At 63.5% G+C, this 26,142-nt stretch overlaps 2 protein-coding genes across 9 annotated transcripts; both read right to left on the reverse strand.

Moving 5' to 3' along the window:
* Window positions 1-544: 544 nt before the first annotated feature.
* On the reverse strand, window positions 545-11,419 carry EPN1 (epsin 1). Of its 5 annotated transcripts, none has more exons than XM_005219681.4 (11): window positions 11,185-11,419; window positions 8,388-8,707; window positions 5,244-5,493; window positions 4,541-4,665; window positions 4,073-4,147; window positions 3,565-3,648; window positions 2,529-2,832; window positions 2,230-2,340; window positions 2,035-2,121; window positions 1,222-1,479; window positions 563-1,146 (listed from the first exon to the last, which is right to left on the reverse strand). In XM_005219681.4, exons 2-11 carry the CDS (start codon window positions 8,613-8,615, stop codon window positions 938-940), a joined length of 1,731 nt encoding a protein of 576 aa, XP_005219738.1. In that variant the 5' UTR covers window positions 8,616-8,707; window positions 11,185-11,419; the 3' UTR covers window positions 563-937.
* A 589-nt stretch (window positions 11,420-12,008) lies between these two features.
* On the reverse strand, window positions 12,009-25,031 carry U2AF2 (U2 small nuclear RNA auxiliary factor 2). Of its 4 annotated transcripts, none has more exons than XM_005219679.3 (12): window positions 24,874-25,031; window positions 21,185-21,320; window positions 20,659-20,703; window positions 20,314-20,417; window positions 20,068-20,219; window positions 18,857-18,973; window positions 18,583-18,721; window positions 15,730-15,809; window positions 15,510-15,632; window positions 15,262-15,348; window positions 14,905-15,153; window positions 12,009-12,749 (listed from the first exon to the last, which is right to left on the reverse strand). In XM_005219679.3, exons 1-12 carry the CDS (start codon window positions 24,920-24,922, stop codon window positions 12,615-12,617), a joined length of 1,416 nt encoding a protein of 471 aa, XP_005219736.1. In that variant the 5' UTR covers window positions 24,923-25,031; the 3' UTR covers window positions 12,009-12,614. The 4 variants fall into 4 exon arrangements, with proteins under 4 accessions (XP_005219736.1, XP_010813779.1, XP_010813778.1 ...); NM_001075336.3 differs by having other exon boundaries at window positions 12,014-12,749; window positions 15,250-15,348; XM_010815477.3 differs by lacking the exon at window positions 20,659-20,703.
* Window positions 25,032-26,142: the final 1,111 nt, after the last annotated feature.

Here is a 26,142-nt window from a genome sequence, read left to right on the forward strand (position 1 = left end):
AGCGGGGCAGCCCGGGCGTCCGTGCAGGCCCTCCGGAACCCTGGAGGTCTATCCTGCCCTCACCCAGAGGGGTGGCACCTCCTGGGAAAGGACGTGGGCCAGCTGATCTCGGGACACCCGGCCCACGGGTCCCCGAAGCCAGAGCCAGTTGAGAGAACAGCTGCAGGAGCACCCCACAGTGGGACCTAGCCCCTCGAGTGCGGTGGGGTTCTCCCTGAAGCCCAGTCACCCGGGCGCTCTTTCTGGGGGCCCAGGGCCCTGCGCCCCACGTGGCGGGTGTGCATGTGTGCACACACGGAGTCCTCACCAACAACCCACAAGTCCAGCCCCGCTCTCGACACCGTCCACGCCCCACCTCCATCAGCTCTCCAGACGGCCAGGGGGCCGCAGCCCAACCACCCACGGAGCCCCTCCCACCCCCGACAGAGAACCGCCCCCCCCACGGCACCCGGAGTCAGGGAAATCGAGGCTCCCCCCTGCCCCTAAGAGGCAGATAGACTGCAAGCCCCGGGCCCCTGGGGGAAGGGGCCACAAGACCCATGAGTGGGACTGAGGGGCTCCATGCCCGTGAGAATTGCCATTTATTCCCGAAGTTGCCAAAATCATCACCGAGGATTCACCGAGGGGTGCGTGAGGGGAGGCGGCGGCTCAAACACTGATTGAGGGCCAGAGGCTGGGGGAGGGGAACTGGCGGGAGCCCCCCGCTGCCCCTCCCCCTTCTAATGCCGTGGGAAGGGTCCTCCTCCGGCCAGCACCCTCCCCAGCCGCGTCCAGTTTCTCTCAGGGAGGCGGGCGGGGGACACAGGAAGAGGCTGTAGTGTGAGTGGGCCCCAGGAGGGGGAAGGGCGCTGGGGGGGGGCAGGGTCCCCCGATTCACATGCACTCACAACACTGGTCTCCCAGGGAGCAGAATGGGGGAGGCCCCTCCCGCCCCGGATTATAGGAGGAAGGGGTTAGTGTTGGGGGCCGGGGGTCCCGGAGGCATCATAGGGGGCAGGCCAGGGCCCCCGCCGAGGGGAGAGATGTACGTGGACGGCGCTCCCGCGACTGGGGGCACGGGGCTGATCCGGAGCTGGTTCAGGGTGAGCGTCGCGGGGGGCGCAGGCTGGAAGGGGTTGGTGATGGAGGGGCCGGTGGCCGGGGCTCCTGCGGGGAGAAGGGCGAGGCAGTCAGGGGTCTGCCCGCGACCCCGCGCCCCCCAGTCCCCGCAGCTACACTCACCGCTTGGCAAGAAAGGATTGGAGGCCTTGGCCCCGGGCATCGCGGGGCCCGGCCGGCTCACCAGCGAGTCCAGGTCCACCAGAGCCGCGTTGGGGCCCAGAAAAGACTCTGGCGTCTTGCGCGTGGGCGGCGTGGGGGTCGGAGCGGCCGCGGGCGGGGGGCTCCCCACAGCTTCAGCCAGAGAGCCCCCGACCCCGCTCATGTCGAAGGCGCCAGGGCTGCGGGCGGGCACCTCTCCGGCAAGCAGCTCCAGCTCCCCTGAAGGGGCCGCAGAAGGGCTCAGGGGAGACCCTGAGACGCAGGGCCCGGGAGAGGGGCCCCGAGCCACCCGCGGTGGGCGTGGGCCAGGGGCCAGGCCTCCCCCCTCAGGGGCGAGGAGGTGCAGGCCCAGCAGCGCGGACAGCTCCCAGGAGACTGGCACACACGTGGGGACCACCGGGGTGGGGCCAGGTGGACCGACTACCCTTCGCCGGGCCTGGTTTTGTTTTTTTATAGATAGCAGAACCCCAGCTATGTTGGGGAAAAGGCACAAAAAAAGCTGCAGAGAGGCGGAAGGACGAGCCCCGGGCCTGCTGCCTCCAAGTGAGCGTTGCTCGGACGTGGACAGAGCACAGGGGTCTCCCAGGAGCGAGGCGCACAGGCCAGGCCAGTGGACAGCACGCCCGCCGTACGCAGAAACCCCAGCAGGCAGGCGAGGAGGGGGGCGCGGTTCCCCACCAAACCTGCCATCACGTCAAAGGACACCTGCTCGTCTCTGAACACCGGCGGGTGACAGTGCAATGGACGCCCAGCGCGGGCGGGGTGGGGGCTCACCTGTGCTGCTCCCAGAGGCCGGCAGGGCCGTGCGCAGGCGGTCGAAGTCAGAGAACTCGTCGGCCTCCGTGTCAAAGCCCCCAACCACTGCGTGGGGGTCAAGATGGCACTCAGCTTCCCTAGGACCCAGGAGACCGGACCCCTCACACACCCAGGGATCTGCCCCCGCCCCCCCCGAAGCCCCCCTCCAGTTACCTGCAGTGCCATTGGTGCTGGGCTTGGCAGGGGACCCCCCCCAGGGGTCTGAGAAGGCCGGAGCTGGGGCCCAGGGGTCAGAGGCCGGGGGTCCGCTAACTGGGGCCCCACCTGGGGTCAGAAGGAGGCGTGTGAGGCGCCAGCACTCCCCTCTGCCCACCCTAAGCCAGGCGTCCCTGCGGCCGCGGGCCCGGCCCCTCCCACCTAGCCCCCATTACCCCATCCCAGAGGCCACCTCCACCCCCACAGCTACCAGTCCCCCACCCCCAGGGCTGCATACTGGGGGCAGGGGGTCTCACCATCAGAGCCCCCCCACGGGTCGGGTGCTGGTCCTTCTCCAGCCGCAGGGGCCTGGGTCCCCCCCCAAGGGTCAGCTGGGGGCCCTGCAGGGGCAGCAGGCCTCCAGGGGTCCCCAGAGGCCGGGGTAGGGGCTGGACCCCCCCAAGGATCAGCAGCCTGAGGGACAGGAGGTCCCCCCCAAGGGTCCGAGGCGGGGGCAGCTGTGGGGAGGGCAGCAGCCATGGACACAGGGGCCCCCCAGGGATCAGTGGCAGGAGCAGCAGCCGGGGCCGTGAAGACGTCAGCAAGATCCATGAGGGATGACTGCAGGAGAAAAGAAAGCGAGGGGTGAGGGGACTCCGGACCCAGAGGGCACCCCGTGGGGAGGGTAGAAAAAAGTACCCAGAAGGAGGAGGGGACCCCAGACTTCGAGAGGGGACCCTGGGGGATAGAGAGGGGATCCGGAGGTAGAGAGAAGTGCCCAGAACAAGAAGAGGGGTGGAGATGACCCCAGATCAGACCTAAAAATAAAGGACACCCTTTCTCTTTAGCAGGAGGAGAAGGGGGGAGGGAGGCGGCCCACCAGGAGGCTGAGCTTCCGCGGACTAGAGGGAAGTGGGGGCGGACGCCGCCGCCGGCTGCTCTGACAGGCTCTGCTCTGCCCGCCGCCTCCCCACCCCACACGGCCCCCAGCCCTCCTTCCTCGGGGCCCCGCCATCGCTCTCGTCACAGCCGTCAGCAGGCCCCCACACAGACACACCGTTCCCCACCAACCCAGACCGCCAACCAGCCCTGCAGAACTGAGGACCAAGGCCAAAGCCGCCCTGGGCCATGTCCTCACCGGGCCGACCCAGGCCCCCTTGCCCCGCCCCAGTTCATGGGCTCCGGGCAGCATAGCAGTGCACACACCAATCCCGATCCCGGGCTGTCCCTGGGCTGAGCCAGATCCCCCTGGATGCGGAGGGGGCCCCTAGTTATGCCCCCCCTCCCAGGAGCAGGGAGCTGTGTGCACACTGAAGTCACCTTTGGCCAAAGCTGGCCTAGGGCCACACTCACCTCCTCCTGGCCTGCCGTCTCCCTCTTGCTCTCCTCTATGGCCATCTGCAGGCGCAGGTCGTCCCCACGGCGGATCCGCTCCTCCTGATCCACCCGGAGCGGCAGGCGGGGAGGGGTCAGACTCTGGGTGACTGGACTCTCACTGCACCCCCTCCCCCAGAAATGCATGGCCCCAGAAGCCCCCACCCAGACAAGGCGACTGAAAATTACAATGGGATGTGGACAAAGGTGCGATGTGAAGGGACACGGGGGCGGAGCGAGGTCGGAGTGAGGGTGCTGTGCGGGGACAGGGGCGCCTGACGCAGGGGTCTCCTCCCGTGGGGTGGGTGCTGGCGGTGGCGAGCAGGGCGCCCTCAGCCCAGAGCAGCTACACACTCCGTGGGGTGGGGGTGGGGCACGGTCTGAGCCGGTCTGACAAGGGGTCCCACAGAAGCTGCAGCGGGAGTGTGGGGGCGGGGACCTAGGAAGGGTCTTAGGGGAGCCTGGTGGTCGGGGAAGCTGCTCTGACCTTATCGTGCTCCTCGCGGCTCAAACTAAGGGCCAGCTGGAGCTGGGCGTCATCCTCGGGGCCGCAGGACGGGGGCTGGGGGAGAGAGAGCGTGAGGGGTCGGGGCCAGGGAGAGAGAGCACGAGGGGGCGGGGTCAGAGAGGAGGCGGAGCCGCGGAAACCGTGTGAAGGGCGGGGCCGGGAAGTGTGAGGGGCGGGGTCAGGTGGTAGGCGGGGCCGGGGAGGCGGGGAGAGAGCCTGAACATGCACACACAGGAGGAGGGAAGACAGCCGGGCCAGACCGGGCACGAGACACAGAGTCAGGGCCCCGACCTGGTGAAGAACAGCAGAGACAAGCTGGGGTGGGGCCAGTCCTCCAGAGAGGAGGAGGGTGGAGAGGGAGAGCTGGAGGGGCGGAGGCGAGGCGTGGAGATGGAAACAGAGCGGACTCAGACCCGCGCCTGCGACCCCACAGCAGCGCACCGGTACCTGGTCGGCCTCCTCCTTGCTCATGGCCAGCGCCAGCTGCAGCTGCAGCTCCTCCTCCCCGCTGCTCTGTGGCCAGGCCTGCTCCGCCTCGGGCGGGGGCCCGGAGCCCACGGCTGCGGAGGAAGCTGAGGGAACACAGCCGCTGAGACCCCGAGAAGATGGGACCCAACAGAGGGCAGAGTCTGAGACGCTCCCGTGCCCCAGTGGGATGCAGACTCCGTGGCTGAGGAACAGTGAGGCGACCCCACCTGGAGGAACGACCGGGGCGCGGAGGGACGGCCCTGAGGGCCTGGGCAAAAGTCAGCTGGTGAGGGGCAGGGCCCTGAGGACCTCTGAGCCAGAGGCCTAAGCTCCTGCTCTCGGTTGAGGGATGAATGGCCTCCTCCCCCTTCTCCAGGGCTGGAAAGCTCCCGATGGCTCCCACTGGGGAGCCAGGGGTCTCGGGCTCCAGGGCTGGGCCCGGGGCTAGATGCTGGGAGGGGACAGCCTGCACAGCTGGCCCCCACCCCGCTCTAGGCACCAGGGGTGAGTGAGCAAAGGCTGGAGAGAAAACGCGGGTGAAGACCAAAGGGAGCAGCAGCCTTCCCCTGCAGCCCCTGCCCCCAGCATTGCACTGCTCCACCCTGACCATGGTCAGCAGAGAAACCCCTGGCCGTCCGCTGGCGTCTCGCCGTGATCCCAGCCCGCAGTGACCCCCGCTCACCTGTGGCAGTCTGCGCCAGCTTCTCCTTGGTTTTGAGTGCATGAGCACGCTCCTCCCGCAGCCGGTCCTCGTCACGCAGCAGGGCCACCAGCTGCCTGGCCTTCTCACGCACATTCACACCCTGGTCCTTGCCATCGCGGTCCACGTACTGGAAGTCCTTCAGCGTCTGCACAGCGTACATGTTCTCCTTGCACTGCTGTGACACGCGCTCCGAGCCCGTCTTGATGAGGTACTCCATCAGTGTCATGGCCTGCAGGGGCATCGCCTCGTCACCCAGGGCCCAGCAGCACCAGTGCCCCCAGCGGGACCTGGAGAACAGCCCCCCGGGCAGCAGGAGCCGAGCCCCAAGAACAGAGCGCACCAGCTAGCTCACAGAAGCATCGAAGCAGGCAAACCCAGAGCCCGGACTTGGGGGACGAAGATGCTGTGAACAAGGTGGGTGATGACGGCACGGCACGGCGCCCCTGGGTGACAAGGACGAACCGCGGTGCGTGCGACCTCCGTCTGTCTCAAGGCACAGCGGGGGGAAATGCAGGCCTGGCCCGCAGCCCACGCAGGTGTCCCTGCACAGCACAGACCTGCTGTTTCGAAAAAACGAAGACAAAGGCCACACGGCTGGACCCGGAAGGTCACACTCAGGTGCTCAGTGCATACCAGGAGCCTAGCAAGTGTCGTCTGAAGCAGGGACTCCACACCCGCCTGGCACGACTGGAGGACCACGGCCTCAGAGGGAGGGAGAAACAGCCTTTGGGATCTTCTCATTTTATGACATGGGGACACACTTCCTTCCCAACAAGTCAGATGGGAATACCCTGCAGCCCACACCCTGGGCGAGGCCTCTGAGAGCGAGAGAGGGCTGGGTCCGTCCAGGCCCTGCAGGAGGCCCCAGCCACAGTCCTCAGGCAGAGGGCACAGTCTGCAGGTGACGCCCGGGCCTCCCAGACCCACTGCACTGCCCTGGGCTACCACGTCAGCAGAGGGGGCAGCCCAGGGCCACGCTGGAATTCACCCAGGTCACGTCTCCACTGCCTTCCCGGGAGCCCAGCTAAGGTCTGGCACGGCTCCCAGAGGTGTGTCGATATGGTTACCAGGTTGCCGGAGGTTAGTCTTTAACTGACCCAGAGGTGTTTACACCTTGCACCGCATGGGGACCACAGGCTCCTGACCCCCTGGGCCAGCCGCACCCTGGGGTTCAGCGGCTTCCCGAGGTCACACCCACACATGACAACAGTCCCCGAGGGAAGGGGATGCCAACACCATGCTCCGGGGGCCCGCACACCAGGCAACCACCGCAGCCCAGTCCAGAAGCAGCCCTGGCATCAGCCTCAAAACGCGCATCTCAGGGCTCTGAGCACTTTAGAATCGCGTGTGTGAGCACAGGAACGACCTAACCCCTAGGGGAGGGACATGTGTGAGCTCCATGCAGCCGCCACACCTCACCCTCCGCACAGGAAGCGGGCATTAGTGACCGCAGCCCCGGGAGTCTCCGTCACTACCTCAGGTGCCGTGTCCCTGGGAGACGAGCTACCTATCCCCACCCCGGGCACACAGAGGGGCCAGCGGGCTGCCCCAGGGGTCCCAGCCATGGGCACACGCCAACAGGGCTCAGCAGGTCGCCCCGCGGGGGCCAGGGTCCCATCCTGAGTGCAGCCCACGCAGGCCACACGCCGACAGCGCTTCCCTCACACCAAGCGCGGCTGGAGCCACAGCTGGTGGGCTTCGCTGCAAACCTGCACGCCTCCACCCGGTGCGGGGGCAGCCCTGGAGAAAGTGCCTCCACCACCCTCACCCACAGCTCAGTCACCAGGCCATGTCCCTCCCCAACAAGTGCCTCAGGCGATCAGTGAGCCGATCGGGGCATGGCAGGGAGCCAGCAGCCCCGCAGCCTCCCTGGGCCGGGTGGCCGGGCCAGCGCGGGCTCCGGGCCATGAGACCAGCGCCTCCCTGTGCTGCCCACCCCACATAGAGCAGAACCTTGACCACTCAAGTTCACGGATGGGACTCCTCGGCACTCCTGGGCCCAGGAGTCCACTATCCAGAGTTGGCCTCAGCCCAGCCCTGGCCACTTCCGGACCCGCCCTGGGACACCAGGCCCCAGGCCCCCAGAGCAGCAGCGAGACGGGAGACGGCCGTGTGCAACCGAGTCCCCCTCCCCCGAAGCCTGGGGTCTGTCCGTCTCTCTGTGCACTGAATAGGGGCGCGCGTGCACAGCACGGGGTCAGGGCACGAGCATGGGCCCAGAAATCCCGGTTCTGGAAAATGGCAAGCGCAACTGGACAGTCATCCCCGCCATGTGTGCAAGAGCAGACGGTGCAAGCCACTTAAAAATCACCATCAGGTAGCCAGTTATGTCCCCCGTCATCAGCCCGAACTTAAACACTTGGGAGTGTGGGGTTTTTAAAAGTAACAAATCTTTGTTCTCTTAATAGGGAATGATCCCTAAAACCCAGACTCGTTTTCCTTTTTAAAAGCAGGAAATGACTTACAGTAAAACTCTCATGCAGCTCTGAGTTCTGGAAATCAGACGTAGCTGCGTGAGCACCACCGCAGCAAAGAAACGGAGCCGTCCCACAACCCCCACTCTCCCTGGGGCTACTAACCCTGCCTGGAGCCCCATGCACAGAGGACCCCGGGGATGACAGGAGGTGCGGAGGGGGCTGGGCTTGCGGCACATGAGAGTGGACACGGAACATCCACGTAGGCCTTGAGAGCAGACCAGCCTAGAACCTGCCCCTTCTTCAAAGTTCACAAGACTTGGGGCTCCCCTGATGGCACAGGGGATAAGAATCCAGCTGCCAATGCAGGAGACACGGTTCCATCCCTGGTCCAGGTGGCATGTGGTCCATCCCACACGCTGCAGAGCAACTAAGCCCAAGCGCCACAAGCACGAGCCTAAATGTCCCAGAGCCCGTGCTCCGCGACAAAAGCAGCCACTGTGGCCCAGCACTACCTCAAACAATGGCCCTAACTCCACAAGGAGAAAACACCACGGAACTAAAAATTCTTAAAATCGTTATGTTTGTTGCCTTCACTGAAAAGACACAGAACTCCAGTTCCTCCCGGAAACTGGGAAAGTGGGCCTGCCTCCAGGTGCCCCCAGGTCAGCCGCCCCCCTTGCCCGGCGGGCCCCCCCCACACACTGACCTTGTAGACGTGCCGCCAGTTCTTGCCATGGTCGTTGAGCCGCTTCCAGATCATGCTCATGATCTCGGAGAAGGCGACCACATTGTAGGTGAGGTCAGCGATCTCGGACATGAGCGAGCTGGACGGGCCCCAGGGGTCGTTGCTCGTGGCCTCACGCACCTTGATCTCGGCCTCCGAGTAGTTGTGGACGATGTTCTTCACCTGGCGCCGCAGCGAGGAGGTCGACATGGTGGCGGGGGGTGGGGGCGGGCCCCCGGGCGAGCAGAGCCGGGCAACAGGACGGGGGAGGCAGCGTGGCAGCAACTGGCGGGTCACCGCATCTGGGGGGTGGAGAGGACCTTCAGAACCAGACGTGGGGCCTGCAGCCGCCTGGCCCTTGAGGCGCAGGACAGGGTTCCTGCCGCAACCAGTGAGTCTCTGCCTGAGTCACCCCACTGTCTCTCAGTTCCTCAATCATGCCCAGCACCTTCCTGCTCTGGTGGCAGAGCGTGCAGGGGGCCAAGGGCCCTTGGGGCACACCCCAGCTAACACTTCCTAGCTGGCACCTCTGGAGCCTCAGTTTTCTCCTCTGTAAGATGGGGCCTCTATCCAGAGTCTAGACACCGAAAGGGAAGCTGGGGGTCAGGACGCGCGCTGTCCCCGTGGGTGGGTCCTGAGACAGCCACCCCGTTCCTCCTCCCGTCCTCCACTAGGCTCAGCAGAAACCTCCAGCCCGACCCACCCCCACACCAGGGCTTGTCCTCGTGATTTCCTAAGCATGTCTGACTCGGGCTGGCCGCCCCCAGAGCCCGTGGGGGCAGCAACCATGTAGCTCTGGACGGACGAGGCTTTTCCCGGCAGAAGAGCTGGCCCGGAAGAGCCACTCAGTAAACGGAGCAGGAAGGAAGGGAAGGGGGGGCAGGCAGGAGAGACCTCCAGCGCAGGTGGGGGCAGAAACGGGGCACACGGAGGAGGCCGAGAAAGGGAGAGGGCCAGGAGGTGGGAGGGGGACGTGGTGTCCCGCCGGGGGGAGATAAGGAAGAGTACAGCCCCCTGGCTGGGCCCCGGAGGTGTGCCCAGCACTCAGGGAGCACGGGACACGCGTGATCTCATCTGACACCGACACTGGGTTCTAACAGGAGAAGACGGGTCACAGAGCTTAAGCGCCCGGCCAAGGTCACATACTAGGCAGGCGGTGCAGGCTCCGTCCCAGGCCACCTCAGGCTCCAAAACAGGTCCCTTTAACTTAACCTCTGCTGAGGGGAGGGTGACGAGAAGAAACAGAAGAGGGGACGGGGATCCGTGAACCCTCCGCAGCCTCGCACCGGGTCACGCCTGCGCCTCTGCTCCACCGCACAGACCATGCATGACTTGCGGACGCCTCACAGGGAGGAAGCCAGGCCCGGGCCTCCCCCGGGGCAGCCGGGTCCCAGAGCAGGCTCTGACCATCGCCCGCAGCCTCTCCTGTGGAGGCCTCCTACCACCTGAGTCCCTGCCCCAAACGCAGGGGAGCCAGACACTCGGAGACGGCTGTGAACGGCTGGAGAGAGATGGCCAGGGCTAGAGATAGGCCCAGCCAGACACACGAAGACACAGCGCTTGTGTGCGACACAGAGCAGGGGCCTTTGAGAGGAAAGGAGAGAGAGAGGAGAGAAACACAGAGAAACCTGGGCAAAGACACAGCGACAGATAAAGAAACGAGACCGGAGTGAAGCAGGGAGGCAAAGAGAGAACACAGAGGCCCAGAAACAAACAGGCTAAGCTGGGACTGGGAAATCAGACAAGGAAAAGGGAAAGAACAACGAAACTTGGGTCCAAATTCTGGCCTCCCTGGGATTCAGTTTGCTCAACTCTGAAATAAAGGAAAGGATTTCCAGCTGCCGGGTTTGTTGATTAAATACAATGGGAACATAAAGTACTCAACTCCCAGATCCACAGATAATAAGAGCTCAATAACACTGGCTGATTTTCATCATCAGAAAAAAAACATTTTCGAAAGAAGATGTGCTATCTTAACACAGTGTTTATACTAAAGGACGTTAGAAGAAAAACTCAACACAGCAAAGCTAAGACTTCATGGGTACGCCTAAGGAGACTAGGTTTTTCACAATTGGCTGACCCAAACAAAATTACGAGATTAAATAAAAGACAAATGATATGGCAAAATTCTCCAAAAGTTACTCAGATATCAAACGATATCAAACCTTAACCGTGTGGAACAGAAAATCTACAAGTACTAATGGGAACCAGAGCTCCCAGCAGCTAAGGACAGGCTAGAGGCGAGGAGCAGCATCACCTCCGTTATGAGGCAGGGCTGCCCTACTATTTTGAAGACTAGGGAACTGTCTGGTCAGCTTATAAATATTACAGGGTGGCACAAAGTGGGCCTCTCACTGCAGAGTCGGGCTCTTCACGCCTCACTCATTAACCTGGAAGGAAGGCCGGATCCCAGACCAAGCGACAGACCCGCCGAGAGGGACTCGGGGCTGGAAGAGACGAGCACCAGGACAAACATGACACGGGAGGACGGCGGGGAGAGAGGCACAGACCGGAGACACTGGCATTAGTTCTGACCCTCCGACGCCGACACGTGACAGAAAAGCACAAGACCGGTACAGACACACAGGGACGAGCGCTATGTAGAAACGCCGAGACACACACGGACACGAGCACCGGCGAGGCCCAGGCGGGGCCCGCGGGAGGCAAACGCGGGAAGGTGGAGAGCCGCGGGCGGTCCAGGCCGGGCGGGCGCAGACACACGAAAGCCGCGGAGCTGCCAGAGCGCGCCCGCCCAACCCCGCTCCCCGCCCGCGCTCACCTCGGGCCGCTCACGCCGCGCTCTGGGGGCTCATGGCGGGCAGCCCCCTGCCCCCGCTCGGCCTCGGTGTCACGGGGCGCGTGCCGGGCCTCGGGCGGCGGACGCGGAGCCGCGCTTGGGCGCACGCGCGGACGCACGGAGGGCCGCACGTCGACGGCCCCGCCGCCCCGCCGCCCGGGAGGGGCGCGGAGAGCCGGGCGGGGGAGGGGAGCCGCCGAGCGGACGGGAAGCAACCGAAGAAGGCGACGGACCGGAAGCGGAAGTGACCCCCCGACCCACCCGGCCGTCCTGCCTGCGGCGAGTCGGCGCAATCGCCACTTCCTAGCCCCGCCCTCGCGTGTCGTCATTTCCGGCGCGCGGGCGCCATGGCCGGGTACCTTTTGCCTCATTTCCGCCCGCCGCCGCTAGCCGACATAGGGGCGGGACGCAGGGAGAGTCTGGGTGGGAACAGCGAGAACAGCACCGTCTCTAGACCACGCCCGCGCGCAAGCTCTAGGCCCGCGGGCCACGCGCCACCGCCGGCGGTGCCTTGTGCGACCTGAGCTCTTGGGCCCACCAGGCCAGCCGGCTGCCCCCCCCACCCCCCTCCCCGCTGTCTGCTGGGTCAGTTAACTGTCCTCTACTCCCCAGGGCCACGCCCCGGCCCGTCCCAGCGCGGCAGGCCACGGAGGCGAGTTGTCACCTCCGCTGCGCCACAGGGCAGGGGCACCCACGCCGGGGTTGACAGCTGGGCCTCCCAGAGCCAGGCCTTAGCCTGGGGCCCAGGGAACCCCTAAGACCTGGACAGCGAAGGGTTCACACACACGGGACACTTAACAGCTCCATAAAGTAAAATACAACAAAATGTTTAATGAGCAAATTCGTCTTAGCAAATATGAAACTGCCACAGAGAGGAGGGGAGGGACAGGGGCCACGGGGTGGGGGGCAAGTCCGGGAGACTAGAGAGAATCGTCTACGTAAGAACCAGGACACCAGGGTGAGGACCAGAGGCCAGGAGGACGGGAGCTGTGGTCCTGAGAGGGAGGGGAGGGTACCGGGCCGGACAACAGGATTCAAAAGAGTTTGGCCATAAAATATAAACACGCTATGTTTCTACGGTGGGGAAGGGTAAGAGAAAGGGGGTATCCGGGAGAAGACTGCTTCAGGGAGGGGCTGTGGGGGTCCGACCCCGCCCTGCTGTCACCCCCTCCCCGCCCTTCCCTCTGTGTCTGTGGGTGCGTGTGTCTGTGTGGGTCTGTGTGCGTACTTCCCCAGTCCCCGCCCCGCCCCAACCCCAGCCCACCCCCACCCTTAATTGCTGCCATTCCAGTTGCTGCCGGCTGTCATTCGGCTGTCACTCCTCTGCCCATCGTCTTCAGAGGGGGAAAACGGGGGGAGCAGAAGGGGGAGAAGCCCCCAGCCAGCTCCGCCCCTGCCCTCCCCCGCCGCCTCTACCAGAAGTCCCGGCGGTGGTAAGAGTCGGGGTCACAGTATTTTGTGACAACCACTCTGTTGGCGAACTTGCGACCCGTCAGGCCCTGCATGGCTTTCTGGCAGTCAAACACAGAGGTAAACTCCACGAAGATCTGTAGGAACAAGACGAGGCTTGTGAAGACCCAGGCCTCTTAGCTCCCTCTCAGCAACGAGCAGCACCCACTCAAACCCAGAACTCCACGGGAGGAAGAGAGCTGGACAGCGGCCTCACTGCAGGTGCGGGGACATTTACCCAACACCCTCCAGCGCCCCAGGATCAAAGAAACACAGAACACAGGGGCATGGAGAGCGGAGGCAAGCTCGAGTCAAGAGCCCAAAAGGCAGGGCACCAGGCAGGCTCAAGGAGAGCAGTCTACCTGCACCAGGCACCCCTGGGTGCTCCCCAGCGGCCATGGTGTCTTCCTGAAACAAGGGATGAAATAAGGAAGCCTCAGCAATTAGTATTCACACCCAGGCTAATTCCAAAGAAAAAACTTGAACCTTGATCTACTCAAGATCATCATCTTGCTTGAACCAGCAGCTGACAGAAGTGGAGGGAGGGGTGGACATAACCAGCCTAATTCAGAATAAGGGGAAACAGAGAATCCTAGAAAATACACCCTAATGCTTTGACAAGCAAAAACGGCTTACCAAAAAAAGAAAAGTCTGAAACCAACCTGCAGGGTTCTTATTTTGATCAAACCAACTGTAAAAAGACATCTTTGAAACAGAAAGGGAACTCAAACATGCCTGGATAGACAGATACGAAGGGTAATTTTGCTAGTGTACGAACGGTATCATGTGGGTTTTTTAAAATAAAAATGTTTTAGTCCTCTGTTTATAGTAGTTCTCAGCCAAGGTGGATGTGTCCCCAGGGAGCACTGGAGCACCCCAAGGTGCTCTTCACCGTCACGCCAGGTACGGTGGCGTGTGGAAGCAGGATGGGGCCCAGGTGGCAGCACAGACCCCCAGACCCGAGACAGCAGTGGCTCAGACGGAGAGCAAGTGCATGAGTGACACAAGACACACTGTTTCAGCAAAGAAACACAGAGGAGGAGATGGGAAGCTGAGGCGGAAATTAAGACTGACAGCAAGCACCCCAGCATCCTGACACTGGCCAATGGGGCGCTCTGACCCAACTCAAGTATTATTCCATACAGTCACCATCACCCGGATGGTTTCTCTACTTCTACATATGTTTGAAAAGAATGATAACAGTTTGGACACAAATCTCACAGGCGAATCCCAGAGACCCACAGGCAAGGTCTTTGTATCCATTTCCCCACCAACACCTCGTGGAGGCCCCTCCCGGGTGGGCCGCCCCTCTACCAGTACATCTAGCGACCCCAGACCCCACACTCAGAAAGCAAGTCCGTCCTGCCCCCATGCCCACAGCACCTCACTAGGACCCCAGGCCCCAGCATTGCTCCTTCGCCTCTGACCCACTCATCTCCCTTCTCAGCTTCCGTTCTGCCCCGTCACCCCATGTCTGACCACGTGATGACCCCTGCCCCCAACACACACGGAGCAGATACAGGGTCCAGGCGCTGACACGCCTTCTCCCCGTCCTCCTGCCAGACAACAACAGATGGTTCATCTGCAGAGCCCCAAAGACCACCCTGCTGTCACCCTGACCCCGGGAACTCCCAGCTCCGCAGGGCTGCACGCCCACCCCCACCTCCACTCGAAGACCTCATTGAGGTCTCCCGCGCCTGCTCCGGCTAATCCCACGCCCTCAGTGCCGCCTGCCTGGGACCCTCTGTGGGCCTCACCACCTGCCAACCTTTCTGCTAAACCGGGGGGCCCTGCCCTACCCCCAGCCCCCCTCAGGTCTAACAGTGTCCTGCGGACACACAGGTGAGTGGCTGGGGGGTCATGAGGCGCACACACTCCCCAGGGTGCAGCGAGGTGCTGAGACTGGAATGGTGGCAGGGCCAGCACACCTTGGCAGGCTGAGAATCAGAGCCTGGAAACCAGGAAGCGAACCGGGAGGAAGAGCTGAGGGAGGCCAGGTGAGCGCAGCAGAGGAGCTGGCCTGGGGACGGGGGCTGCAACTGTGCCCCCCACCCCCAGGAGAGCCGACCACGTGCACAGCGGCACACAGGAGCAGGCTTTGCAGGAAAGCTGCTTCACTGCAGAGACAAGTGCTCGGCCACAGCATTGCATCGCTGCCTCACACACTGCCAGGGTCAGAGCAGCATGTGTGTGTGTGGCGTTGGGGGGCGGGGGGGGGGGGGGCGCACGTGGTGTGTATGCGCGGGCACGCACCTTCCCGCAGCCGGGCACCTCCACGCCGTCCACGGGCCGCGGGATCTCGATGGACTTGACAAGCCCGTACTTGCCGCACTCATCACGCACATCCTCCACGATCTCCTCATACTCCTCGTCGTCCAGCAGCTCCTCGGGCAGCACCATGTTCATCAGGCACAGCACCTCCGTCGGGTGCCCGCCCATCTGCACCTGCGAGCTCATCAGGCCAGGCACTTGCAAGGTCACAGGGGTCTGGTTGATGGTGCTCTGTGGAGGGGTGGAGGCGGGGGTCACGGGGTGCCCACCCCTGGCGTGGGGGGACCCGTGCCCCTCCCCGCCCCGAGCCAATGGAAGATGACGTGCCAGGGGGCTCACCAGCGTGGCATTCTTGGCGCCCACACTCGCCCTCTGGACCAGCAGCTTCTTATCTCCCAGCTGCATCCCGTTCAGCCCCGCGATGGCCTGTGGTGAGGCGGGGGAGGGGCCGGGGCACGGAGAGGTGGTCGGGGTCAGAGCGGGCTGAGCAGCAGACAGGGCACGGCAAAAGGGGGAGAGCTGCGAGCCCCGCGCCCCGCCCTGAGGGGAGACCACAGCGGGGCCGGGTGTGCTGGGGCCGGGCTCACCTGGTCTGTGACGTTGATGTCCACGTACTCACAGAAGGCGTAGCCCTTGGAGAGCCCAGTGGCGCTGTCCTTGACCAGGTTGAAGGCCTTGAGCGGCCCAAACGACGTCAGCAGCTCTTTCACCTGCGTGGGCCGGGGCACCGTCAGGTTTCAGGGCAGGCCGGGGGGCGGGGGGTGGGGGCCAGGGCGCCGTCAGCTTTCGGGGTGGGCAGGGGCCTACCTGGTCGTCGTTCAGGTAGTTGGGTAAGCCCCCGATGAACAGCTTGTGCGCAGAGTCTGGGACCACGGTGGACACAACTCCTGGCGGGGAGGGAGGAGTAGAGCAGACAGGTTGCAATTCCTGGCACGGTCATCACGGGAACCTGGGGTTCGTCTCCAGGGGGGCCCGCCTGGCCGCCAGCCCCTCCTCACGGCGCCTGACACCAGCGGGCACAGCTGCACACTGGGCCAGGTCAGCAACCACGCTCACCCCAAGCTGGAGAAGCTCTCAGCCCCCAGGGAGGGTCACAAGCCACGGCCTCCCCTCACCCTCTGGCCCCAGCTCAGAGTTCCCACCCCCCATCCCCTAACCAGGGCTCCCCAGGGGCCCCGCCTCCCCAGGCCTGCCCCCTGTGCCTCTGGGCCAGGCCCCATGGGATCTCAGGCCTGTACGTGAGGCTGGGCTGTACCCACCCCCTCAGCACTGAGCTACGTCCAGTGGGGGCCCCTCAGCGGAGCAGGCCTCAGGACCACCAGGCACCCAACTGGCCACACCCCTTGCTGAGCACCCTCCCCCCCCCCCCCCCCCCCCCCCCGGCCTCGACCCCCCCAGCCCACCAGGCTCTGTAGTGCTGTCCTCCATCTCCTGGGGCCCACACCGTGGCCAGCTCCTGACTGTGTTCAGGGCCCACTGCGGCCAGCCACCTGGCCTGGCCCACCTCTGCGACCCAGTGCCAGGTGGCCCAGAGGACTAGCACTCCACCCAGAGTGAGGCTCTTCATGGGGGAAGGGGGGCGGATGAGAACGACAGGCTGCCGAACTCCAGACAGCCCAGCACAGGGGACGGCAGGCCACGTCCCGGCCACCACCACCCCATGATGGTCACGCGAGGCTGCCAGGAGGGCCCTCGCCAGATCACACAATGCAGACTGAGGCTCTGGGCCGGCGTGGGTGCTCTCCCACGCTGGCACCAGCTCTGGCCTCACACATGGGCTCTGAAGCCTCCCCAGTCCCCGCGGCATCACCACCTCCTCGGCAGGAGCCCTTGCTGCCCAGGCACTGGCCTGGCCTGCAGAGGCCTCCGGACCACACAGGTGCACAGCCTCAGGCCGTGCCCCTTCCATCCAGAGTCCTGAACTGTTTTCTTCTCCAACCAAAAGCATCTGTTGAATTTTATCAAATGTGTCTCCCTGGGACTTCCCAGGTGGCTCAGTGGTCAAGAATCTGCTTGCAATGTGGGAGACCCAGGTTTGATCCCTGGGTCACAAGTATCCTCTGCAAAAGTGAATAGCAACTCACTCCAGTGTTCTTGCCTGGAGAATCCCACGGACAAAGGAGCCTGGTGGGCTACAGTCCCCGGGTTCGCAAAGAGTCAGACATGACTGAGTGACTATCACTTTCACCTCTTTGATCATACACTCGACTTCTTCGTTGGAGTAGAAAAGAAAATCAAAATACTGTGTTTAAGATTTGCCTGGTGGTTCAGTAGTTAAGAATCCACCCACCAACTCAGGAGACAAGGGTTCGATCCCTGGCCCAGGAAGATCCCACTTGCCTCGGAGCAACTAAGCCCACACAACACAACTACTGAAGCCCGAGAGCCCGAGAGCCCCACAACAAGAGAAGCCACTGCAAAGAGAAGCATTACAACTCAACAGCCCTCAAGCAGCAACAAAGACTTGCAGGGTGAAAAATACAACTAAAAAAAAAAAACTCATGGTTACAGAGAAACTTCTCTGGTTTGAGAATGCTTCACCCACATGCACAATCTGGCTTCCTACCCCCTCCACAGCCCAGGAAGCACACTCCCTGGTCACTGTGGCTGGACCCCCAGCCCCTCCATGGAGGCTGGAGGCAAATCCCAGGAGAGGAGACCGGCCGCAGTGAGAGCCAGGCTCCCACAAGAGAAGGGTGACAGGCAGGCCTGCGTGCAGGGATGAGGCACCAGCTCTAACCCTGTACCACAGGACAGTCACAACAGCACCGCACCCACAGGGCACCCCCGGATGGTGCCTGGCATGGCGGGCTCGGGCCAGCCTGCGTCAACAGGATGGTTAGGATGCATTCAGGTCACCAGGAGGCACGGAAGCACAGCCTGTGGCCTGATCCCCCCAGACACATGTGCACGGAAAACACGGCAAGTCAGCGGCACATCAGGGCCTCCCCCAAGTTCCGGAGACTGCTGGCCTCCCCACACTCTCAGCAGGGACCAGAGAGGAGCCAGGTGGTCCCCAAGGGCCACCCTCGCTGGGCCCCACGCCCCTGGCTTCACAAGCACAAGGACTGCTTCCAAAAGGCGCCCTTCGGTGTGAACCTCAGCCAGCACAGCCCGTGTTCTCCACCCCCGGGTGTGGTGACGCCCACAACACAGGTCCACCCCTCAGCACAACCTGCAGGTCCAGTGCAGCCACGTGCCACTCCTGCCTGGTCTGAGAGCTTTCCAGAAGGGCCTTTTACACCGTGAGTGTGACACGGCACCCAACGCCAGCATCTGTGGACATTTGGGTCCAAGTGACAGAGGAGCTTCACCAGAGACAATGCAGCTGCAAAGCACAGCGACTCTCCGGCCCATCAGAGAGCAGACTCTGGCCACCCAGGTCTGCTTCGCTGTCTCCCCTACCACAGCGGGGAGACCAGCTTCAAGCAAGGGGTCAGCAGAAGCCCCGAGACAAGAGAGAAGAGGACAGCCACCCATCAGGCCCGTGGAGCTCAGTGGACACACGGGCATCCACGTGGGCTCCAGCACGCGCGCACTGACCTGGAGGCCCAGAGCATCCCACTTCTCCCAAGACCCTTGGGCTGCCCTAGCCCCCGACAGGCTGAGAGGCCCCGGGCTGGCCCTGCGCACCCCTCAGGCCCCACAGAGCCCACTCACCAGGCACGTAGACAGAAGGGTTCTCCGACATGCCCGGCAGGGGCTGGTAGTCGTGAGGCCTGCGGATCTTCAGCGACTGGCCCTGGAAGATGATGCCGTCGAAGGCCATGGCCTGGGTGGTCTCATCCACTGAGCGGAACTGAACGAAAGGACAGCAGAGGTGGTGGTGAGGGGCAGGGCGAGTGGCCGGGCAGAGCCCACTCAAGGGTGCCAAGACTGCAGCTGGGTGGCCAGCAGGCTGCAGAAGGGCCCGGTGGGAACAAGGCCTGCTCACCTCTAAGAAGGCAAAGTTCTTGTCCTGGTTAATCTGCACGGCCAAGACAGGGTTGCCAGGGGCCTGTGTCAGCCCCCCAAGGCGCATCTGAGCATTGAAGAAATCCATCATGGCCTCCTGCAGAGGAGAGAGGAGACAGGGAGGGGCGGGGAGGGGAGGTGGAGAGAGGAGGGGAAGGGTGAGAGAGGGAGACACAGAGGGGTGGGGGGAGGGGGGGACAGTGGAGTCCGGGTGGGGGCAGAGATCAGTAGTGGGGACAAACACAGGAGAAAGATGAAAGAAATGGGGGCGGGGGGCAGCACAGGAGACAGCCAGGGGCCCCAACCGGGGAAGAAGGGAGGTCGTCAGAAAGAAGCAGGAAACAAGAGGGAGAGGTGAGAAAACAGAGACGGAAAGTGTAGAAGAAACATCCAGTGGCGACAGCAGGAGAGAAATGGCATGAAGTGGAGCATCAACAGGCAGAACACACGGAGGGTCAGAGAGAGGGAAAGGGGAGGGGCGCGGGGCGGGGAGGGGGGAGAGAAGAGTGATGTGGAGGGATCTGGTCCTGGAGTCGGGGGCTGGTTTATCAAATGCAGCAAAGTGCAGGTTGAGAAAGTCAGAATGGACCTTACTTGCCTTCGCCGATGGTAGCAAACTTTTTGTTGCTACGAGGGATCTCAGCCCCACAATATTTCACTTTAAAGAGAAATGGAAACAACTCTTTGATCTCGGGATTCTCGGGGGCGCCACGGGAAGGGGTAGGGAGAGGGGAGGGGACAGGAGCGGTGGGGAAGGGAGGGAGGTCAGGGCGATCAAAATCAGAGCAGCGACCATGGAGGGGTGGGGGAGAGGACGGGGAGGCGGCAGAGAACAAGAGGCGTGTCAGAGAGGCTGGGGGCGTGCGTCTGCGTGTGTGTGCGTGTGCATGTCTCCCTCTCTGTCTCTCTCCACACGGACTCGGACCACAGACTCGTGGGTACATTATGTGTGTGCTTGATCCCTGGGCAGCTGGAGGAGGCTGGGGAGGGGAGACGGGAGAGGGAAGAGGAGGGAGGAGAGGGCCACCCAGCCCGGCCCCTGGCTGGCTCAACTCCATCGTCCGTCGGGGAGGGGGCCGGGGGGCCTTGCAGGCGCAGAGTCTGACCCGTGCAGGCTGGGGGAGGGAACGGAGGGAGGGAGGAACAGCGGGCATAGGAAGGGGGGGCAGCGGGGGCAGGGGAGGGCAGTACCTCAGTGATGCCGAAGGGGATGTTGCCCACGTAGAGGCGCCGGGCCTGTCTGGTCATCTGGCTCCCGACCACGGGCACCGGCGTCGGTGTCACAGCCAGACCGTCGGGGGTCATGGTGGGGAGGAGGGCGGTGGCTGGAATCTGACCCGCAGCTTCAAGAGGGACAGGAGGGGTCAGAGGACGAGGCGGAGTTGGGTCTGCTGAGGGCCTCGCCCACGCCGCCCCCAGCCCAGGCGTGGAGCCCACCTTGCATGGCCTTGTACTGCATGGGGGTGATGTGCTCGAAGCCCGGTGGCGGCACGTCCCAGTATTTGCGGACCTTCTTCTTCTTCTCGTGGCGGGGGGAGCGACTGGGGGAGGCGGGAGGGGAGAGCGGGGCGGGGCGACCTCAGTCTGACCAAAGGTGGGCCTGCGACCCCCCAGGCTCCCCTCAGCCCCGGCTCGGCTCTCAAGGAGAGAGGACGCGATCAGGGCCGGCCCGTTCCGGGCAGGGGACTCTTCCCGGTGCTCCGGCAGGCGGACGAGGACAGGGCAAGGTGCGCGGGGGAGGCGGGGGAGGGCGTGGAGGGAAGGGGCAGAAGAGAAGCTCACATCAATCCACCGTGCTCCTCTTTAGCGCCTCTGGTCAAAGGTTTGCTGGGGGTGGGAGGGAAAGGTGTGGGGAGGGGTGACTGGGGACCCTCGTCTCCCCCGCACGCCGCACCCCCCCGAGGGCACTGAGCCCCAGGGCTGGGGCAGGGCATCGCCCCCAAGCCCCCCAGCCACGAGGAAGGGAAGAAGGGCCGGACAGACCACCTTCCAGCTGGAGAGGCTGAGGTGGAGAGGCAGGGCGCCACCCACCCGCCCTTCCACTCGGGGCAGAGAGAACAGGGGGCAGCTTGGGAAGGGAAGAGGCGTCAGAGCAGAGAGCTGTCCCGAGAGACGCCGCCCTGCCCCAGGGAGGCAGAGCGCAGCCCGGGAGGCCGACAGAGAACCCAGACCAGACGGGGAAAGGGGGACCCTGACCCCAGACTCGCCCCCGGAAGCCCCCGTAGAGAGAATAAAGCGGTCAGACTCGACAGCAGAGCCCCCAGCCCCGCGCGGAGAGGGCCCGGACGCAGCCCCGCCGCCCTGGTACCTGCGGCGCCGCCTGTCCCGGGAGGCGCTGCGCTGGTCCCGGTTGCGGCGGTCGCGGCTCCGGCTGCGGCGCTTGCGGTCCCGGCTCCGGGAGCGGCTGTGGCTGCGCTTGCGGTGCCGATTCTCCTTGTCGCGCTCTGCGGGGACAGGGCCGTGAGCTGGGCGGGGGCAGCCCAGCCCGCCCGCCCCCGAGGCCGCGCCCCAGCCCGGGAGGCCACCCCCACGGGGAAGGGCTCGCGGAGGGCGGGGCGGCAGGCTTCCTGTCCACGCACGAGGAGCCCGAGGGCCTTGGGGGCCGGGCGGGAGCAGTTACCTGAGGGAACAGGGCCTGGCAGGGCCCCGGGGCGTAAGGTACCTGAGTCTGCTCAGGAGGAGCTGGGGGGCCAGAGAAGACAGAGGAGGCTGGCTCCTGGTCCCCCTCCAGGGCTGAGGGGCCTGACCCAGGGTCGTCCCTGAGAGGGGCAGGGCTAGACGCTGGGGAATCAAGAGACCCAGTGATGTTTTCCTGAAGGGACCCGGCGACCCCTCAGGAGAGTCCTCCTCAACCAGCCGGCCCCACGCCCCACCTCAGGCCCGCCTCAGGCTGGGCGGGGCCGGGCAGCCCCGGGGGCGGGGGCACCCACCCGTCCCGCCCCGCCCACCAAGCGGAACCCCTCCTGGGAGACCCTGCCCGCAGGAGCTGGGTGGGCCCTTCATTCAGACCGCCCCACGGCCGCTACAGCCGAGGCCTTCAACCTCCCCTCCTTCGCCCAGCAGCCCGCCACCCTCCGAGGCGCGTGGCTCCTGCCCCACGCAGTCTGTAGTCCAGTCCCTCGGTTCAAAGAGGCCACTGATTCCTCCACTATGCTCGACCAACCCTCATACTCCAGCTCATTTTACAAGGAAGCAGGAGCAATAAAGAGAGGCTGTCAAAGCCTCGTGTGTACTACTTCAACTCTCAAGCTCTTCCGAAGCAACTACCCGCGAACTTTTATAAATGAGTTTTAAATTTTAACACTAAAACAAGCTACGTAAGCACCCAGAAAAGAAAAAATCCTCGTTGCAAACATTCAGATGCTGTCTAAAACCAGACCCTGCTAGTTTTACTCCCAGGATTACTGTGGGAAACACTTGGGGGGGAGGGGGGGGAGCGGCGGCGGAGATCGCTCACGAGAGATGAGAAAATTGAGGCTTAGGGAGGTCATGTGATTTGCCCTGGCCAAAAAGCCTGGATACAGGTGAAGCCTGAATGTGAACCCTGAAAGGTCAAGGGCAACTAGGCGGGGGCAATACCTCTAAACACGAAACAGGCAGACCCATTAGGACCTGGCTGGAACCACTAGCGATGGTGGAATTGCCTCCTCAAAGATGAAAAGACTAAACATGAAAAATATATCCAAGACTTGCACCAGGAGGAAATAGGAGGAACGGGCAGTGTGAGGAGCATCCTGGCCCTGGGAAGGGGATGGACGACAACGGTTCTGGGCCTCTGGCTCCCCACTGCTAAGATGGGCAGAGACCCTTCCCTGCAGCTGAGGCTCAGAAACAGACACACAGGCAGAGAGAGGTGGTCACACAGGAAGCACTGGCGCCCGCCGGGGTGTCGTGGACACAGACATGGAACCCAGGTCTCAGGGGCTGAGGCCTGGAGGAGGCAGGACCGCCAAGACAGACTCGGGCAGAGCAGCATGTGGGCAAAGCTGCTCCATAAGGCAAGGGTAACCCCTGCCCCCACCCCAGAGGAAAATAAAAAACCAATGATCCAGCACACATCAGAACAGGATGGGAGTTATGGATGCTCTAAATGCCACAGCCACGTCGTTATGGGAATAACTCGCCAACCCCAGGGACATGCCCAGGCTGAGGGCCTGGCCTCCCAGGGCAGAGGGGACACCCAGGCAGAGACCAGAGCGCGGGTGTCAGTGCCCCAGGGCAGCTCCATCAGCTCTGGCTGTCCAGCCTGGCAGGACGCGGCTCTGCAGGCCCGCAGACTCAGGGGCTGTTTCAGCTATCCTGCACAAAACCGTGCAATAGCAACCAAACCTTTAAATCTGTTTTCTCCTCTTATTTAAATGAGGCTCGTGGGCACCCCCAGGTGTACGGCTTGGGGACATCTGCTGGAAACGCGACTCCACATTTCCTCCCTGAGTGAGCCCTCACACTACGAATGATTTCACCGTTGAAAGGGTATCACTTATTCGGCACTTAAAGGAGGCCAAGCCACATGCCACACACTGTCGGCATGTTGCCCCGCTGAATCTCAGCTCTGCCTCTGATCAGCTGAAATCTGGGAAAGCTTTTATTCTTGAGCTGTTTCCTCCTCTGCGAAGGGCAGGAAATCACTTCAGCCTCACGGAGCTGTTACAAAAACCCACTTAGGAAAACTGCAGAAGAGCTTAGCAGTGTGCGTGACACATTGTGGTAGGTGCTGTAAACTTAACTATTATTATTATCATCTGTTAATTGACCAAAGTTCTAGTGACCCAAAAAAAAAAAGGGGGGGCAGTCTACTAACTACATGAGGAAAAAACAGGCCCACAAATAGTAACTAATTAGGTACTAGAACCCACGTCTGCTCCCCTCCAAAGCCCATGCTGTTAAGCAGTGCATCATGTATGTGACAGACAACCTGTGGGTACGCTTCCCCAGGCACAGACTACTGATCCAGCCACCTCCCCCTCCCAACTTCAGGCTGGGCGGAAAGGTGAATCCCAGCGCCCCTCACTCGGCGTTCCAGACACAAGCAGAGTAAACCTCAAGCCCGCCACTTTCCCTCGACCTAAATTTAAGTTTGTTCACTCTCAAACCGGATTAAGGCAAGGAAACCTGCTAACTGTCCTACACCTCTCCAGCGCTAACGTTCTTGGGGTCCCCAAACTAATCACGGCCCCGTGCTTGGATTCGGCGTCTCCCGAGGGGGACGCTCCTCCCCCCCCCCCCCAAGTGAAACGAGCCCTCTCCTCGCTCAGTGCCCAAGAGTCCGCTCCACGCTAAGATTTAGGAGGCTGGCGCGATCGTGCAGGCCGTGGGGAGCGATGACAGGCAAACACTCCGCACTGCGACCGCCGGGGGAGCCAGGGCCCCGAGAAGGGGTGCGTGAGGGGCACGGAGCACGGACAATGCGGCCTCTTCCACCGGCGCCGACCCTGGCGCCCGACCCCAGCGGCCCGCGGGGCCCCGGCGGCCGGTGAACAGGACGAGGGGCAAAGGGGCCGGGGTGAGAGGTGCTCCCCAAGCGGCACTGCCAGCGCCCACGTGAAAGGGGACCCACAACCGCCATTTTGGAACAAAGGGGGCGTGGAGAACCAGGCCGAAGAACCAGCCGGAAGCGGAAGTGCCAGGGCGTCGGGCGAAAAGGAGGAGTTGCGGGGCTCATCTATACAATCTCCTTTCAAGATTAAAAAACGCATAAATCCATGAGACGACACCAGGCGAGCCCGCCGCGCCAGCGCCGCCTCCAAAGCGGACCACTCTGGGCGCTGAGCGGAGCGCGGTGCGCATGCGTCCGGGTCGGCGCCCGCCGCCCCCACCCCGCCGCGCGTGGCTCGCCGCGCGGTCACGTGAGCGAGGCGCGCGCTGCGGGACGGGGGGGAGGGGGGGGTGCGCCGCGCGGCCCTGAGAAGAGGGAGAAGCGACGGGGAAAATGGCGGGGGACACGGAGGGAAGCCAAGAGCCGCCCCGCCCGCTACCCCTCTCCCCCGGCACTCTCACCTTGCTTATTCTCGTTGAGCTGCCGCTCGAACTCGTCGAAGTCCGACATACTGAGGCGGCCGCGTAGGGCGCTGTGCAGCTTTCGCTTCGCCTTGCCGCGCGCCCGCTCCGGCCGCTTCGGCTACTTCCGCCGCTAGCTTCGGCTACTTCCGGCCGCCGCCGGCGCTCCGCCACCTCCTACCTAATCAAGGCCTGGCTGCCCGCCCCGCCCCGCCCCGGCTCCGCCCCTCCCCGCCTGCGCGCCCGCAAGGTGTCCCTCCCCCCAGGGTCTGGCTCCGAAACGCGTCGGCTATTTCCGGACCGTAGAGGAAAGCGTCTGGAGTGGGGACTACGGCTGCTTCCGAAAACACCCGAAGTGAGGGTTTCACGGACTCTCCCAAGTTTTCGTAACTTTTCGGATATTAGCTCTTCCACGTTCGGATGTTTTCGGAGGTCCTCGCGTTCCTCTGCACCCAGGCCCCTCTGAGAATCCGGCTTCTTCTGAAAATTCAAACCGTCCCTTTGCGCTGATTCTCCCCGCTCTTCTCCGCCGGCCCAGTCCAAGCGAATCGGCTACTTCCGACAGTCCTAACCGTCCCGGATTCGGCACTTTCCGAAGGTTTCCAGCGCTCGCCTTCGGACCCAGTCAGAGATCAAGCTGTTTCCAAACTTCGGCTCCTTCCGGAGATTCCAGTGGCACCCTCCTCCCCTCCCGGAGAACTTCGGCTCCTTCCGCCACCACTTCGGGATGACCCCCCCCCCCGACTCACGGGTGACAGCTTCGGCTTTTTCCGTCAGTGCTTCGGCTCCTTCCGGCTCCGGGAACCGAAAAGGGAGGGAGGACGGAGGCGAGGTGGGTCAGGGGAGAGGAAACGGAGAAGGGCAGCGTCCCAGCTCTCGGCACCTGACTCTCCGGGTGGGGAAAGGGGAGGGAAAAAAGGGCCGCTCCTGCGGAGGGCCTAAGAAGGCTGCGCGAGACAAAAGCAGCCAGCGGGGTAAAGGGTGCGCGCGGCCGCTGCGGAGGTTGCCAGCGCGGCTTTGTGCGCCTGCGCAGGGTGAAAGAGGGCGGGGGGGGGGGGGGGCAGATGGGCTTCTGCGCCTGCGTAGACGTCGGTCTGAGGCGCGGTTTCTCAGCTGCTCCTGAAAGGCACCCCCACCCCCGCTTCCAGAGCCCTCAGCGCGCGTGCGCGAGTCTTCCCCTTCCCCCGGGGAGGGCCCCGCTTTCCCGACCGTTAAGCAAGACCGCCCCTCTACTAGTTGCCGTGGCGACCGCGCAGGCGCCGCGAGCGA

The sequence above is a fragment of the Bos taurus genome, chromosome 18 (genome assembly GCF_002263795.3).
Source record: "Bos taurus isolate L1 Dominette 01449 registration number 42190680 breed Hereford chromosome 18, ARS-UCD2.0, whole genome shotgun sequence".
Lineage (NCBI taxonomy): Eukaryota > Metazoa > Chordata > Mammalia > Artiodactyla > Bovidae > Bos > Bos taurus.

Bases quoted from the DNA above. Each gene is read 5' to 3' on its own strand.
- U2AF2 (NM_001075336.3), bottom strand. From the start codon at position 24,922: ATGTCGGACTTCGACGAGTTCGAGCGGCAGCTCAACGAGAATAAGCAA. The intron at 20,418-20,658 runs GTGAGCTTCTCT...CGCCTCCCCCAG, and splicing joins GAGGAGCACGGTGGATTGAT to TCGCTCCCCCCGCCACGAGA. The intron at 15,154-15,249 runs GCACGTCATCTT...ACCCCTCCACAG, and splicing joins CCACGCTGGTGAGCCCCCTG to AGCACCATCAACCAGACCCC.
- EPN1 (XM_005219680.4), bottom strand. From the start codon at position 8,615: ATGTCGACCTCCTCGCTGCGGCGCCAGGTGAAGAACATCGTCCACAAC. The intron at 2,122-2,229 runs GTAACTGGAGGG...ACCCCCACGCAG, and splicing joins CAGCACCAATGGCACTGCAG to TGGTTGGGGGCTTTGACACG. The intron at 1,147-1,221 runs GTGAGTGTAGCT...TTCTCCCCGCAG, and splicing joins CAATCCTTTCTTGCCAAGCG to GAGCCCCGGCCACCGGCCCC.